This window comes from Rhinolophus ferrumequinum, chromosome 22 (genome assembly GCF_004115265.2).
Source record: "Rhinolophus ferrumequinum isolate MPI-CBG mRhiFer1 chromosome 22, mRhiFer1_v1.p, whole genome shotgun sequence".
NCBI lineage: Eukaryota > Metazoa > Chordata > Mammalia > Chiroptera > Rhinolophidae > Rhinolophus > Rhinolophus ferrumequinum.
In genome coordinates this window covers 49032793-49045427 of record NC_046305.1, presented here as the reverse complement: position 1 = coordinate 49045427, position 12635 = coordinate 49032793, and the positions used below count along the sequence as shown (strand labels likewise).

The 12635-nt window shown below is 41.7% G+C and overlaps 1 protein-coding gene and 1 pseudogene across 1 annotated transcript in view; one reads left to right on the top strand and one right to left on the bottom strand.

Annotated features, from left to right (window-relative positions):
- The window catches only part of NOTCH2 (notch receptor 2), a 147755-nt gene that overhangs the window by 73635 nt on the left and 61485 nt on the right, over positions 1 to 12635 (top strand). The window contains exon 5 of the mRNA XM_033092161.1: positions 1453 to 1575. Within this exon, the coding sequence (XP_032948052.1) occupies positions 1453 to 1575 (123 nt within the window). The remainder of the gene's footprint in view (positions 1 to 1452; positions 1576 to 12635) is intronic.
- Positions 11223 to 12242, bottom strand: LOC117014564 (ubiquitin-conjugating enzyme E2 D3-like; annotated as a pseudogene).

The window sequence follows — 12635 nt, the reverse complement described above, 5'->3', positions numbered from 1 at the left end:
CTGTAAAAATTTTTCATACTCTTTCTCAAGTTTACTTAGTGATTCATCTGCTTGAATGGACTAAGTACCAAATACCAGGAGAAACAGAATTCTCTTCAGTCAAGCTTTCAACTACCACCCTATCCCACCCCCTCCTATGAAGTGATTTTTCTTTGGTCTCTGGGTAATTTTTTTGACCACTTGGTTTGTGCTTATTTGCATGACTGCCACTATGTTAAAAGAAACCTGCCATGTTCCAGTGTAACAGAGCAGATGTAGAATGCCACAGTAGCTTGTGGTAAGGAAGGAACACAGGAAGGTGGATGGATTTCTTTCCCGACCCCCAGGCTGAAGAGGCCTTGAGAGCAGGAACTCTGTGTCTCTTTTACTCACTGCTATAGCCCAGTGCCTCGTGTAAGACCCAGGAAGTGTTTTGAGTGAGAGAGAGGAGTCTTAAGGGACATTTTGAAGAGGCCAAGTACTTAGTCATACTCTACTTCGCATAGGAGAATGTTCCGTGACATTCTCTTGTTTTAAAGCTGGTCGGCTTCTATTTTAATAGCTAAGGCATTTGGTAACAAGGACAGAGAAAGGAAAAAGCCCGGTATATAAATTACACAGGAACACACTGAGGGCAGTTGGGGTGAAGTCTGATGTGCTAGTTTCATTTTTCATAAAAGGGGAAAATCAAGAGGAAGGAAGCAATGCTGTAGAGAGAAGGATGAAGAAATGGAAGGGTTGGTAAGTTTAATTAGTAATAATGCCACCCTGTTTTCAGATAGCTTTTTAGATTTCTAGTGCGCTTTACTCATGGTGTGGCATTTACAACAACCTAGAAAGGTGGGCTGGACAGAGAGAATCAGCCTCATTTTACAGACGAGGAAGCTGATTCAGAGTCTGGAATTTACCATCTGTTAAATAGCTTACAGGTACTAACTAGTGAGGTTGGAACTTGACTTATATCTTCAGACTTTAAGTTTAATAGTTTTCTTACGCCCTCTACCTCCACCTAGATTCCCCAAACAGTCATCCCAAGGGGGAAAAAAAGGAATGTAAACTTAATTAGACAATCTTTTATCTGTTCTTCTTATTCATTTAGCATGGAGCTGGGGTAAATCTAATGCCCCTCACCCCCCTCCCAGTTTTTCCTGGAACCAGGGACGAGGTGTCCTAAGTAGAGAAGCAGAGATTTATCTTCACTGGGATTTTATTCCATGAAACACTTTGAAATAAATACTTGTGAGGTAACTGTGAAAGCGTGCCATGGGCCGAAGGTGTTCCTTTAACTGCCTAGCTATGCTGGCAGCCAGAGAAGACAGAAGACGGGGGGGATTTTTTTTCATTGGGGTGACCAGCTGCTGGCCATTGAACTGAAGTAATGAAGCAGGTCTGTTCTGAGGATCGTGCCCTGTGGGAGAAGAGCATTGCATCTGTGTGAGAATTCACCGTTCCCTCTTGCTCTCCTCTTACCAGGTTTTGAAGGAAGCACCTGTGAGCGGAATATCGATGACTGCCCCAACCACAGGTGTCAGAATGGAGGCGTTTGTGTGGATGGGGTCAATACCTACAACTGCCGCTGCCCCCCTCAGTGGACAGGTAAGCACAGTGCGGGCAGCAACCAGAGCGGGGCATGGATTGGTCCCCAGAGGCAGGCTGTTCCTGAAGTGTGCACCATCTGCGAGGGTCTCTGTGCTTTGTCACAGCGGGTCGTGCCAACCCTGTATGTTCTCCTGTGTGCACTGGGGCAGCTGCTCTGAACTCGGCACCGTGTGGCAGATGTGAGAGACGAGAGTTATAGACAGACTGCAGTTATCTGGGCAAAGCAGCTAGAACATTCCCTGGACCATAGTAGATGCTTAATAAATATTTGAGAGGAAAGGAGCATACTTAAATGCGCAAATACAAATGTTCTCACCACACACACACACACACACACACACGAATGGTAACTAGGTGAGGGAAAGAATGTGTTACCTAAACTTATTGTGGTGATTATTTTGCCATATATACATGTCTCCAATCACGTTGTGTACCTTAAACTTACACAGTGTTGTATGTCAAATATATCTCAGTCAAGCTGGGGGAAAAGAAGCAGCAAGAACTTATCAAGTTTTGGTGTAGTATCAAAGAATACTCATCATTAGATGAAAAGACTATTAGAATAGTCCTCTTTCTTCCCCAGCTGGAAAAATAAATAAGTTATAGAGACTGCAAGAGTTCAGAGCTTGTTGTTTGTTCAGACAGAACTCTCTCTCATCTTATTGTCGTGTCCCATAATGATGCAAAGGCCTGGGCAGGTACTCCTGAGGACATTATTTTTATGATACCCATCTCCATTTCCATTTTTTGCCTTTTCTGTGTCCCTTTTTTGCACATAGGACACAAATAGATTTTTCTGCCTCTGACATTAGAAGACTAGCCTTGCTTCATTTTACAACCTCTTGGAAGTTTCTGATGTTGTCTTAGGCAGATTTTCCACTTCTGTTTGAAAGTGAAGTGATTTTATGCAGACGCTTGGTTCCAATTTCTGTTTATTTATCCAGCTGAAAGTGGAGACAATTAAGAACTGGTTAAGTGATTAAGAAATGAGCCTTTTTGAGAGGACTTGATTGATTTAATGTGGAAAGCCAAGAATTAGTTATGTTACGAGGAAGAAACTGCAGTACCAGTGATGGGTTTTGCCCAGCTGAGAAGCCTAGATATTGGATGGTTACCAGTCCTACTGGGGTACTTTCGTATCTCTGGGTTGCTTTCCCTCGTGGGCAGCAGCTAATTATTTAGAGTGCTCTTTAGAGTTGTAGACAGTGAATAAAAAAGATTAAAAGGGTTTAAAGGTTCAATAACCTGATTTCCTAGAAGGGCGCACATTTCTGCCTTTTAATCCCCAAACTGTCCTTTTTCATACTTTCCCACCGGGTTTCCCTAGAATTGGACTTCCCCTAGAATTTCTTCTGGGTCTCTGGATCCTCGGACCTCACTCCCAGCCCTCTGCTCTTTCTGTCATGTTCTCTCTTTATCATTTGCCATTTCTCTGCTAGCTTTTCCAGAGGCTTTTTTTCCCCCCAACTTAAAAATGACTGTGTCGTTACTTCATGACAAATAATAACTGGGAAGATTTGAAGTTTTCTCTTTTTAATGATCCTCACCGTGGTGTTGAGTGGGATGAGAAACCTGTTAGGAACTTGGCTCCATTCTAATCTCTCCCTTGCCCTGCGGGAGAGTGGCTCTGTGAGGCGCTAAAGCTTCTGATGGCAGTCAAGGTGAAATGATATTATGATTTCATTGCTGATTTTTCTTTGATGCCACAGTCAATTTCCTGCTTTGATATTAATCACGAAGGCTCGATCTTGGGCGACACTTTCCCAGTGAAATGATAGTTTACCAAAATTTCTTCCCTGAGGATGTTTAGTAAATACCTGTTTTCTGTGAAAGTGCTTCTAGGATGTTTCGTTCTCCATGTAATCTTGTGTTTTCTAGCAAGGATGGCAGAAAATTGATGGATAAGTTCAGTGTGGCGATATTTATTTCTTTTGTTCTGCTGTCATTCAAAGTAGCCCTTGGTCTTTGGTTTCCCACCACAGGTTTCCTTCCTCTGTTTCACTCGCGCCAATTCTTTGATTTGCAGTGACAACCTTATCTTTTATTATCCCCATCACCAACAGGGGAACGTCCAAGCTTCTTCCACTGCATATAAATGAAGTCCTTCCTGGCCTCAGCCCTGTCTGCTCTTCTTCTCACGCACCCAATAGCACTTCATATTCCAGCAATAAGAACAGTTCCCAGTTCAGCCTGTGTCTCCATTCACACCATCCCTTTTCTCTAGATTTCCCTTCTCCACTCCTCTCCCTATTGTCCTCACCATTTTTGCCTGCCTGGCTCCAATGAAGTGGTTACCTCCTCCAGGAAGCCTTCCATAACCTCTCTGCAGGCCGAGCTAAGTGTTCTCCTCTGGGCTCACTTATTATCCCATACATTCCTCTGAGGTAATGCTCACCCTATGAATACTGGCATTATTATATGCTTGGGGGGGTGAGAGAAGTACCGAGTTGTGGGGTAGTTGAACAGTTGATGACACTGGTTACGAGAGCTCTTTGCACACTTTTGTTCTCAGTAGCATGTAGCTGAGCTATTTACCATCCCAGCCCCGATCCCGCTCTGAGAGGAATAGAAAGAAAACTTGGGGTCGCAGGGATCCTGTTTCTACTGATAGTAGAGCTGTAAATTCCGATTAGTATTTTCTGCTTTATACAAATTAAAGAAATGAATGGGGCTGGAGGCTGGGAGTTAACTAATGTTTATGACACCCAAATATGGTGCTAATTACAGTGTTTTATTTTGTGTGATCTTTGTAATAACTGTACTGGGGTAGAGTTTATTAAATATTCTTTTTACAGATGATGATAGATATTCAGAAGGGTTAAACAGTTTACTCAAGGCACGTGGTAGTTCGGTTAGCATTTGAATCGGGCCTTATTGAACTCTGAGTCGATGGTCTTTTTCCTGTAAAATCGGTTGTCTTTTTAAATATTTTTTTTTTTAAGGATTTTGAGTGATTGAACTTTTTAATTGATTGAAATTTTAATTTATAGTTATATTATTCTAGAATATGGTGATTTACCCTTTGGGTTTTTTTCCTTTGTAAAAATTTACCTGGTTACTTTGAGATAAGAAGTTACTATTAAGTGACTGTTTTATATTCAGTCTGGTGTTTTTTTTCACTATACCTAAGAGCCTTATTCCAACTTTGTTTGAATTCTGCTTCCAGCTTCCAGATGTAGAGTGGAAGCATGAACTGCTTGATCTGGCTTTTGACAAAATAGAAAAGGAAGTGTTAGAGTTGGCTACTAGGAGAGGAAATGAAGTTGCCAGGTAGCTGAAAAAAATGGGTGAGGGTCTATAGCTGGAAAAACTAGGTATCAATTTGTAATAAATGGAGATGTGGCAATTTGGCACATTTTTAATGAGAAGAGCCTGATAGATACCGTGTTATTTTATGGCTTGGTCTTTTTTAGCGAGTTCTGGACTTCAGGATGGCCAGAATTTTTTTCCAGTCTATTTATGGTCTGATTTGAGGTAAATGAGTCAGCGTCCTTTTTTTGAAAGGCTTTATTTGCCTTTCATGGGACTAATATCTCTTAGTTACTTTATTGGGGTATTGGGCGAATAAATGCCGCAATAAAGAGCTTTTAGAGTGTTTCATTTACTCAGCAAACAATTGTCATGTAGCAGATTCTAGACCATGCTTTTTGCTAGGGTAGCAAGTAGGCACGTCTTGCTATGAAGCACCTGAAATGTGACTGGTCTGAACTGAGATGTGCCACAGCTGTAAAATGCCTGATTTTGAAGAAGTAGTATGAAAAAAAAAAAAAAGAAGCAAAATGTGTCAGTCATGTTTTAAATATTAGATGCTAAAAGGATGTTTTAGATACACTGAGTTAAATAAAACACAATATTCAAGTTAATTTTACCAATTACTTTTTCCCATTTTTAAGTGCTGTACCTGTGTCTCCTATGACATTTCTATCGGGCGACAGTCCTTTAGATGCAAAGATGATCGATAGGTATTGCTGCTATTGTGTGGGCGCCTCCTCTCTGACCCTGGGGTTGGGAGGCAAGGGTGGACTTGTAGCTCTCCAGGGGGTCTCGTGTTGGCCTCACTAGAGGAAAGCATGGTGGTCTTGTTCTGGTGTGGACAGAGCTATTTTCCAGTCCAACACAGAGCCTCTTTACCTGACATGGCTATCTAGAACAGTATTCGTTTGTGCCTTCAGCCCCTACCACTTTTCTGGATGAGTGGATGCCCAGGTGGAAGATAGAAAGGGTGCTGGGGTCAGACGAATGCTTTCCTTTTTTATTGGGATCGTGTTATAGAGAGAAGTTCCTTTACAAAATGGAAGTATACCTAAGCATTGGAGGACGCCTGAGCACAAATGTTTTTACTATTACTGTGTTTGGCCCCAAGCCATCTTAGGAGAGGAGTTCTGCTCTGGCAGATACCCACTTAAGAAACAACAACAAAAAGTTATAAAAGGCCCCCAAATTAATTAAAGCAGTATAGATTAATGTTTTGTCTATGTAGACTGTTATTTGAATTTTCTTTTTAAAGGTTCATTTCCTTCAGAATTAAAATTGCCTCTCTAAGCTCAACTCACAAATTCCTCTCTGGCAGCTTTTGGTTTTGGGTTCACTCCTAGGGCAGACGTGATTTATTTTCCTGTGCTTTTTCTTAACCCAGAAATGTAATTTCAGCTTGGGCTTGGAATAGTGTTTTGGGACACTAAGCAGAAGTGAACAATGGAAGTTAGGTGGACATGAGTCAAATAAAACCAACCACATTTTCTCTCAGCTCTCCCTTATAACTTGATGAGCCTAAAGAGTGGCTTAAGATTCCCTTTGCTGTTCGTTGCTCCAAATTCAGTAAAAGTTTTTGGCATGAATCACCAAGTACATCCTGCCAGAGATGGTGCATGAACTCCTTTTGCCTGGGAATGGAGTCCTTTCATGGTGGTATTTGGATTTTGAACTAAATGCCCCATTTCAATCTAGCCTCTAGTTGGTTATCAGCTATTCTCTAGGATGAGGCTTTTCTCACAACCACTTTTCTGCGTGTTTTTTTTTGTTTAATCCTATAGGAATGGAGCTTTTTGGTTGAGAGTGGAAACTATTTAATTACATCCAGGACTGCAGAAGTGTTCTCATTTGCATTCTGCATGGAGGAATGGGAAAATGCATCTCCCATTTCAGTTTCTCTGCTGTCAACTCGGTTATGAGGGCTTGATCATAAGCCTGCTTTCTGGAATTCTGCTCCCCCACCCCGATTTCACTTTGCTCTCAGTTGGGCAGACTGTCAGAGTGCTAACCTGCAGCGCCATCATCCCAGAGGTCTCAGAACCGATTAGTGGTGGTGTGGGTGGGGACAGGAGTGAGTGGTTAGTGTAGCCCTCCACCAAATGCAGGAGCTGAGGCTGAGGGGTCTTTCCCGCCTGGTGGCCCATGATTCTGTGGCTGGCTTTAGCTACATTCCAGGCACGATCCAGGTTCACTCATGGCTTTTCAAGCCCCCACAGAAGAGGTGTAAGGTAGCGTCAATCATAGGCATTTGTTGCATAAATGTTATATTCAGTATACCATGCTGGCGGCTATAAGAGACACAAAGGCGAAATACCAAGGTGTGATCAAGAAATACAGCGGATGCTGCTGCTGAGTGCCATCCAGCAGAATGGCAGGGATCTTCAGTATGGGAAGTGGAAGAGGCACGTGGAACCTTAGGAACAGTGTGTGACAACTTTCAACTTGTTCGGTGCAGGCAGTCGGGTGTGCGCTACAGTTGAGAGAAGGTGTGTTTTAAAGTGTGCCGTAAATCATGGATCATGAACAACGCATTAGCAGGAAACGGGCAAACGGTTTCATCCTCCATCATGACAATGTTCCGTGTCACACGTCACTTCTGGTACGGCGATTTCTGTCAAATAAAAACATTACGGTGTGTCCTCATCCACCTTATTCACCAGATCTGGCACCGTGTGACTTCTGGTTCTTCCTCAAAGTCAAAAGGACCATGAAAGGGAAATGTTTTGAATCTATTCAGGACATCGAGGCAGCCACGACAGCGCAACTAAAGACACTCACGAAAGAGGACTTCCAGAACTGCTTCAGAAAGTGGCAAGAGCGATGGGATAAATGTGTTTGAGGCGAGGGGGAGCATTTTGAGGGGAATTAATAGCAATGTGTCTTTCACTATGATAATTTTTTTAATGTAAACATTCACCATATTTTTTAATCATACCTCATATATAAATTCCTATCTTTAAAGAATAATCAAACTCATTAGGCAGAAATTAAAAAATTGCACATAACGACAATAGGAGGTAGAAAGTATAAATGCACGTGAGTTTAAAAGAAGGATGGATAGGGATGGGGGACCATCCGAGTATTTGGCTGGGTGAGAGGGGAGATTGAGAAGAGATAACTTCTGTTTTCAATCTGAGTATGTGGGAATGTGGGAGCTATTGACAGACAGAGAAATGGGCTAGAGTTGATGGTGATTTTGAGGTGAGTTTTCCAAATGAAAACATTCGGCAGTAAGACCCAGGAGGTCAGAATACAGGTAGGGGCTAGAGACTCAGAATTTCAGTCTTGATTTTGGTTGCCTTGGGTGTGTATCAAGTCTGTAAGGGTAAGTGTATGTAGTAAGAAGAACAGAGTTGTGAGAAATGTCCACACTTAAGAAAATGGATGAGGAAAGGGATCCAAAGAAGGAAGGTGAGAAAAGGGGATGTGTGAGAATTGGAAAGAAGCTCTGCCATTATAGATAGCATCACTGAGTCAGGGGGTACATCTTAAGATTGTACGCTTAACTCAAGACTGCATGCCTCTGTTGTAGCCCCTGTAGCATCTTACCGCTCTTCCAGGTTTATATGCTTGCCTTGCCTGGTAGATTCTCAGTCTCTGGAGGACTGGGAACTGGTCTTACTTATTTTGACATTCCCAGGACTGATTTTAACAAATGGTGGTTATTGAATGGATGACAACCAGGAGACTCAAATAAGAATGATAACTGCAAAGAATTAATCAGAATTTTTGAGGTCATTGAAAGTCTGCTAAAATGTAGTTTCAATAGAAAGGAGAGAAGACGGCCAGATTGCAAGGGGAACTGCTAAAAAGGGGAGAGGGGGAGATCCATGGGGAACAGAAATGTCATTCATGTGACTGACCATAGAACCTCGGCCTGGAGTCAGAGTTAAAGCAGTTAGAAGGGGGTTGGTTAATGAACTGGGTGATTTAGGAGAGGTCTACTTTTACAAGTTTCAGTGAGGGATAAATTAGGTGAAATGATTGTTGGGGACGGGAAAGGAGGGAGATGGGAAATTATAGTCAGAAAATGGAAATACCAAGTTTGAGATCTTGGAATTGGAACGCTGAATGGCTCATAATGAGATCCAGAGTGTGAGTGTGTTTGTGGGTGTGGAGGTCTGTTGAGTCGAGAAAAGTAAGAGCTCTTGGCTCAGATGACCTTCTTGGTCCTCAATCCAGATGTTTAGTTGATGGGAGATGGGAAAGGAAAGAATGAGAACATAAGCCATGTGCTTAAGTCATCCAAGGAAGTGGAAATTGATCCATGAGGACAATAGATAGAGGTGAAATGATTTCAATTATAGTATTTAGTTCTTTTCAAGGTATACATGTTTAGCAAAATTTGGATTTGAATCCCTCTATGTATTTTTTAAAAAGTGTCAAAAATGAAACTGCACGTACTAATTGTCTTTTCTGTAAGATGAGAAATAAGCATGCTTTTACTTCTCTTATATCTTCTCTTCACTCTTCAGTTTGTATGATCTGGGATCTAAAAATTCATATTATTGCATTATTATTAAATTTAAAGGTTTTATGCATGTTCTTTTGAATTTATGCTTAATATTTACACTGTTTTATAATCCAATTTATAGTATTTTAGTTCTATAGACTAAAGTTCTATGCGTAACTTGTTTTGTGTTAACTACCAGTACATTTATATCACAACCGTTTCATTCCTGAATTCTTAATTTTCATTTAGTTTTTCAGTCAAATGAGTACACCTTTGCGTATTTTTTTTCCCAGAAAAGTTACATGTTGGCCTATCTTCAGACCTCTTGGATATTTGAAAAATATCTTTTGATTTGGTTGCCTTTATACACAAATGGTATCTTGCCTAGATATTGAATTATTGGGTCACAAATTAATCTTATCAAGTTTCTAGATATTGTTCCTTTGCTTTTTGTTGTGAGTATTTTAGGGAAGTTCAATGTCAGGCAAGTCCGGCTCTATCTCTGTCTCTTCTCTCTCAAATCAAATCTTTAACCAATGTTGGTAAAGGTATATTTCCTATTGTTTTTTCATCCCAGTACTTTTTGAGCCCTTTGGATCTGCACACTTAGGTCTGTTCTCACCAAAGAAAATATTTTGTTTTTGTGGTTTTGGGAACACCTGTTACCTTTTCATTCGGTCTTCATTCTTTCCGAGCTCCAACTTTCTCTCCTCACTATTTTAATTTGCCTGTTTTCTCCCTTGCATTTTATGAGAGCTTCTTGAGCTTTTCCTTCATAACACTGATTTGTTTTCCTTCATTGTCAGTTTTGTTCTTTATAACTTCCAATTCTGGTTTTTATTTGAACTACATTTTATATCATTATAATATTTACTCATTGTATCTATGTCGTCTCTATTTCTGCCTGTCTCTCCTCCTGCCTCCTTTCTTCAGTCTGATGTCCTATATTCTTTCCTTTTTCTTTTTAGAACCTACATGCATCTAAATTTCTTGAGAGTACACAACCAGTTCTTTCTAAAATGTTTTAGTTTCTGAAAGTGACTATTTTCACAAGTATGCTCTTTGTCTGCATCTTCAGTGGTCTGTTCCCCATCTTTTATATTGCAGGATGTTTTAATAGGTGCCATTTTATCCCCCATTTTGCTTATTCTGCTCATAGCAACTGCTTGCCCATAAGTAGAGTAAGTTAATTCTGTATGAAACCCCTGCTGCAGAGTTTTTCTCCCAGTGAGATGAGGGACTCTTTATGTAAACTGGTTTAACAGCCCAGCAACCCACGGAGGTGAGGAAAGAACCAGAGTGTGGGCCTCCCAGCAGGGGGACTGAAGCTTGGCACCATTTTTTTCTCTGTGTGGAGAAGCCTCCGTGCCAGGGGTCAGCTTTCTGAACGTCCAGCATTGGCACAGCATCCATTACTCTCCATAGTGGCTGAGCCTGGATGTGCTTTGATGCTGCTGCATCCGGAATTTGCCCCAGATGCACTGTAGACTTTCTCGTCGCTATGGCAACCACAGGAGCCCTGGGACGGACTTCCCAGTGCTTTAAGTTGCTGTTGACCTGGAAGGGTGAGATGGAGTTCAGTCCGTTCTCCCCACGGCAGCAGAGTGGGCTTTCTGAGACACGGATTGGATCGGGCTGGTTCTTCACTTAAAACGCTTCCATGGATCCTCCCTGTCTCTGGCCCTGCGTCTAACTTCCTCTCCGGCCATATCTCCCAACACACACCTTGTATAACCACCCTGATTTTTTTTTTCATTGCCTCAAATGAGCTATGTTCTCTCTTCTATTCAAATCTATATGCAGACGCTTCCTTCTGCCTGAAGTACCTCCCACTCCCCCTTCCCTACACACACTTTCTCACATATTCACTCTACACAACCTGGTTAGCATATAAAGTCTCTCTAACAGTAATTTCAAGTTCATTCAGCTATCGTGCAGGTTATTCTGACTTTAAGCATGGCATGGTATACTTCTGAGTCTGTTCCCGAGGTATTTTGTTATACTTATCTCTGTTTTACAGATCCATGCAATCTCTGGCACTAGGGGCTCATCTGAGTTTGGATTGCATAGCAGTGGAAAAAAGAACTTGAGAAATAGTTAAAGCAGGAGACCCCTGTGATCTTAGAATATGGAGCCAAATGCTGCCATTACTATTAATGTTTGAACGATCAATGATTGTTAATGCAGACTTAGGTGGTTTGAAGGGGTAGTGTGTAGGAAAATGAATTGTCACAAGAAATTGAATTGTCACACTGCTTTGGTACGGGATGTCACTGGGTCCCATAATTGTGGCTTGCAACGAAACACACCATCCTCAATTGGACCTGAAGGACATAGTTCTTCTCTGTTCTCCTACTCTGTGCTCCCAAAGCAAGATATTTCTGTTAGAGCACTTAACACCCTCTATTATAATTTGTTTGCTTGGTTCTAAAACCCATATTTGTCTATAAGTTCTGCAGCGTAGAAGCCACAACTGTTTTGTTTACCACTGTCATCCCGGTGTCTCGGTTGGGGCCTGACACATAGAATATACGTGTTTGTTAAACAAGTGAATGAATGAATGAGTTGGATTATTATATTTCCCACCTTCAACCCTCCAAATTTAGGGGTGTTGTTGGGTTCTTTTCTTCTTACCTGCCTGAGATATTTCAGTGTCTTTCCTCAGTGTGGACCAGGTCTGTGCTGCATCTGGAAAACGACACCAATTGTATGGGAGGATTTGGTAATCAGTGTAAACACTTATCACGGGGTCTGGTACCTAGAAATAGCTTAACAAATGAATTGTACTGTTTAAAGACAGTAGCAACACTAGGGAGTAAAGAAAAAATGGATTCTCTGCCTATTTACCTTCATGCAGATGGAGGCGATTGGAAGAGGAGGTCTTCTGTTGAAGAGGGTTGAACTGGAATATGGTCTTTCGGGAAATCTTAGGTTTCAGTGGAAGAAGGAAGGCATCCATCACAATGGAGAGTCACCCTTGAGACATAGTTGAAGGATTAGGGTCAAAAGGCAGGATGAATTTGTGGTACAAATGAGATGGAGTTCAGCAGCTGAGGGGGGCGGAATGAAAAGTTTTGTGTCTTGACGGCTGGATGTAGATAAGGGGGCGATGGAAATGTTGGGAGTCTGAATAGAACAGAGACACCCTGAGGAATGAGGGCGATGAATTGAGGGATGATTAAGGGGGTTAGGAGGACTCCAACCCCAAGAGAACACAGGAGCAGATAAACCATTGTTTAACCAATATTTTTGACTACTTCTGAAGAAATACTATCAGCTGGACACTGCTAAAGTGCTGGGGACCCACTGCAGAAGTAAAGAGCTACCACCCGTTTCTTCGTGGAACATACAG